Below are 2,153 nucleotides of genomic sequence, written 5' to 3'. Positions count from 1 at the left end.
TTTCAAACACCTAGTAGCTTCAAGATTATGGCTGCTGGTACGATCAGAATATCCAGTGCAACTTTCGGCATCACTAGAAAGAAGTGGAATGTAACTTTTAACGTATGACTCAGACATTTGCATCATATCTAGGATATCATTAACAATCGAAGTGAGTATACTTTCTGTGGAAGTGTGTCCAGTTAAATCACGTTGCTTAGTCACAGAATTTCGTTCTTGCTTATCCACATCCGCTTCTCCAAGGTAGCTGTTACACAACTCTTCTATACTACTGTTATCGTACAGATTATGTTGTGCAATGTACGCCTCGTTCGTTCCCTTGTTTTGGTCCTGGTTTGAGCTGCCATTCCAACATGCACAGCTGCACAATGAAAGTATCAAGAACATTTGCATGCCAATCCCTTTTTATTTCTTTTTATCTTCTCTCCAAATCAGGTAAATTACAAGATAATAGCAAAATAGTATCAAATATCAACAGCAGAATAAAAAACCGATAGGATAGTACTCACTGATTTTCTCTCACCAATTTGCTCATGTATCATATAAAGAAGAGAATGTTTAAAATTAATTTATAAATTATATTCATTCTTTCCATAAACAGCATTTCTATAACTGAGTCAAAATGTGATAGATATCAAAGATGATATGTTTGCAGTACATTTATAGCACAAATGAACACAAGCTCTTATGAAGTGTACACAGCAGTTGTTAGCTTTTTCGTGTTGCAACACGTGAATTAGTCTTTCATAGTCATATGAACAAAACTTTCTCTATAAGTTAATATTAACATATTAATGCAAAGCATTCAGAGGACACTATCTGTCTTTGTAAATGACATTCACAGCTGTGTAGAATAAATTATGCTTTCGAATACAATTTTTGGACAACCATGTTCAGCTCATAATATGACTCAATAGTAATATCATCGAACACTATAAATGATGTGTTGGCAATACTACTTCGCCGACATATTCCTTTTATGTCTACAAGTAGGCTGTGGAGTAAATACAAACGTGTTATTGTGGCCTGCTATCACTACAAATTCGATCGGCAATCTTAGGCTGTTACTAGAGTGGTGACGACAGAGGTATAGAATGTTTTCTCATTGCAAGAAGGCTTTGAAAAAGACCTGTGCTGAGCTGAACATAAGAGTCAGCGAGCCAGAATACAGCCAACATAAATAAAAGTACCATGTGCAAACATCTTACAGCAATTTTTGTGTTTACTAGACAGATACGGTATTTAGTATCATATAAATAAAAGAACAAATAATCAAGTATGTTAATTGCATCTTAAAATGCAGAAAGAATTTATTCGAAACTATTCATAATTCCAAAGAATGCACTTAGAAGGGAGCGCGAGATAAACAGAAATCATGGGCAAGCATAATTATAGATCTGCAGTCACGTTACAATATTTGCTGAGGATAGGCTTATCAGGAAAAACACAAACATATGTTTTGTCAGATTGGCAGTTCAGTTGATATATTGCTGTGGCCTTGTAGTTTTTACCGCAACTTATTTTCTTTTCATTTGGTATCCCGGAGATTACATTGGAGTAAAAACTGAAATGCTAGAGATATAGATACTTTGACAACAAAACACTGTTTTATGTGCATTACTCGGTTAACCAATCTTTACATACAACACATCCTGCTTATTGTTCTGTGTTGAACATATCAAAAACAATACAATTAAATGCATTTTTTAGTGAATCGATAAACTCGCATTACCAGGCTGTGTAACACGTAGTGCATAACACGGAAAAGATTGTTTGGAAGGGCATATGAATTGCAGACATTCAGCACACTAATATCAACGCTTATTAATACCTGTGTTTCTCTTTTCGTTTTCTTACAACACTCACAAAAAATCAATTATTGTCTTCAAAAGTTAGTTCCTGGTCTGTCATCTCTAAGACAACAATAGACGATCAATTTACTATTTTTGTCATGCAACAAAAAGACAATTGAAACCTCCAAAACTCGCAAAAATATCGTAACAGCAGGTAACCACCCAATACAATTCTTAAAACAATGTTAAGTAAGACATACATTCGAGAAAATAAAATTTATACTTCCTTTTGTCAAACGGGTAAAGAACAAATACTGCAATCAATTTATATGCTGATAATATTTTATTCACTACTTGTAT

The 2,153-nt window shown here is 34.0% G+C and overlaps 1 protein-coding gene across 1 annotated transcript; it reads right to left on the bottom strand.

The window, feature by feature from the left end:
* Positions 1-387, bottom strand: VCUG_02667 (uncharacterized protein; the record flags this gene model as incomplete). The annotated part of the gene is made up of 1 exon (XM_008077483.1): positions 1-387. A coding segment is annotated over one exon (387 nt), but the record flags the coding sequence as incomplete, so codon positions are not given.
* Positions 388-2,153: the final 1,766 nt, after the last annotated feature.

This window comes from Vavraia culicis (assembly GCF_000192795.1).
Source record: "Vavraia culicis subsp. floridensis unplaced genomic scaffold supercont1.111, whole genome shotgun sequence".
NCBI lineage: Eukaryota > Fungi > Microsporidia > Pleistophoridae > Vavraia > Vavraia culicis.
The sequence above is the reverse complement of the archived record's forward strand: the minus strand, read 5'-3'. Positions and strand labels throughout refer to the sequence as shown.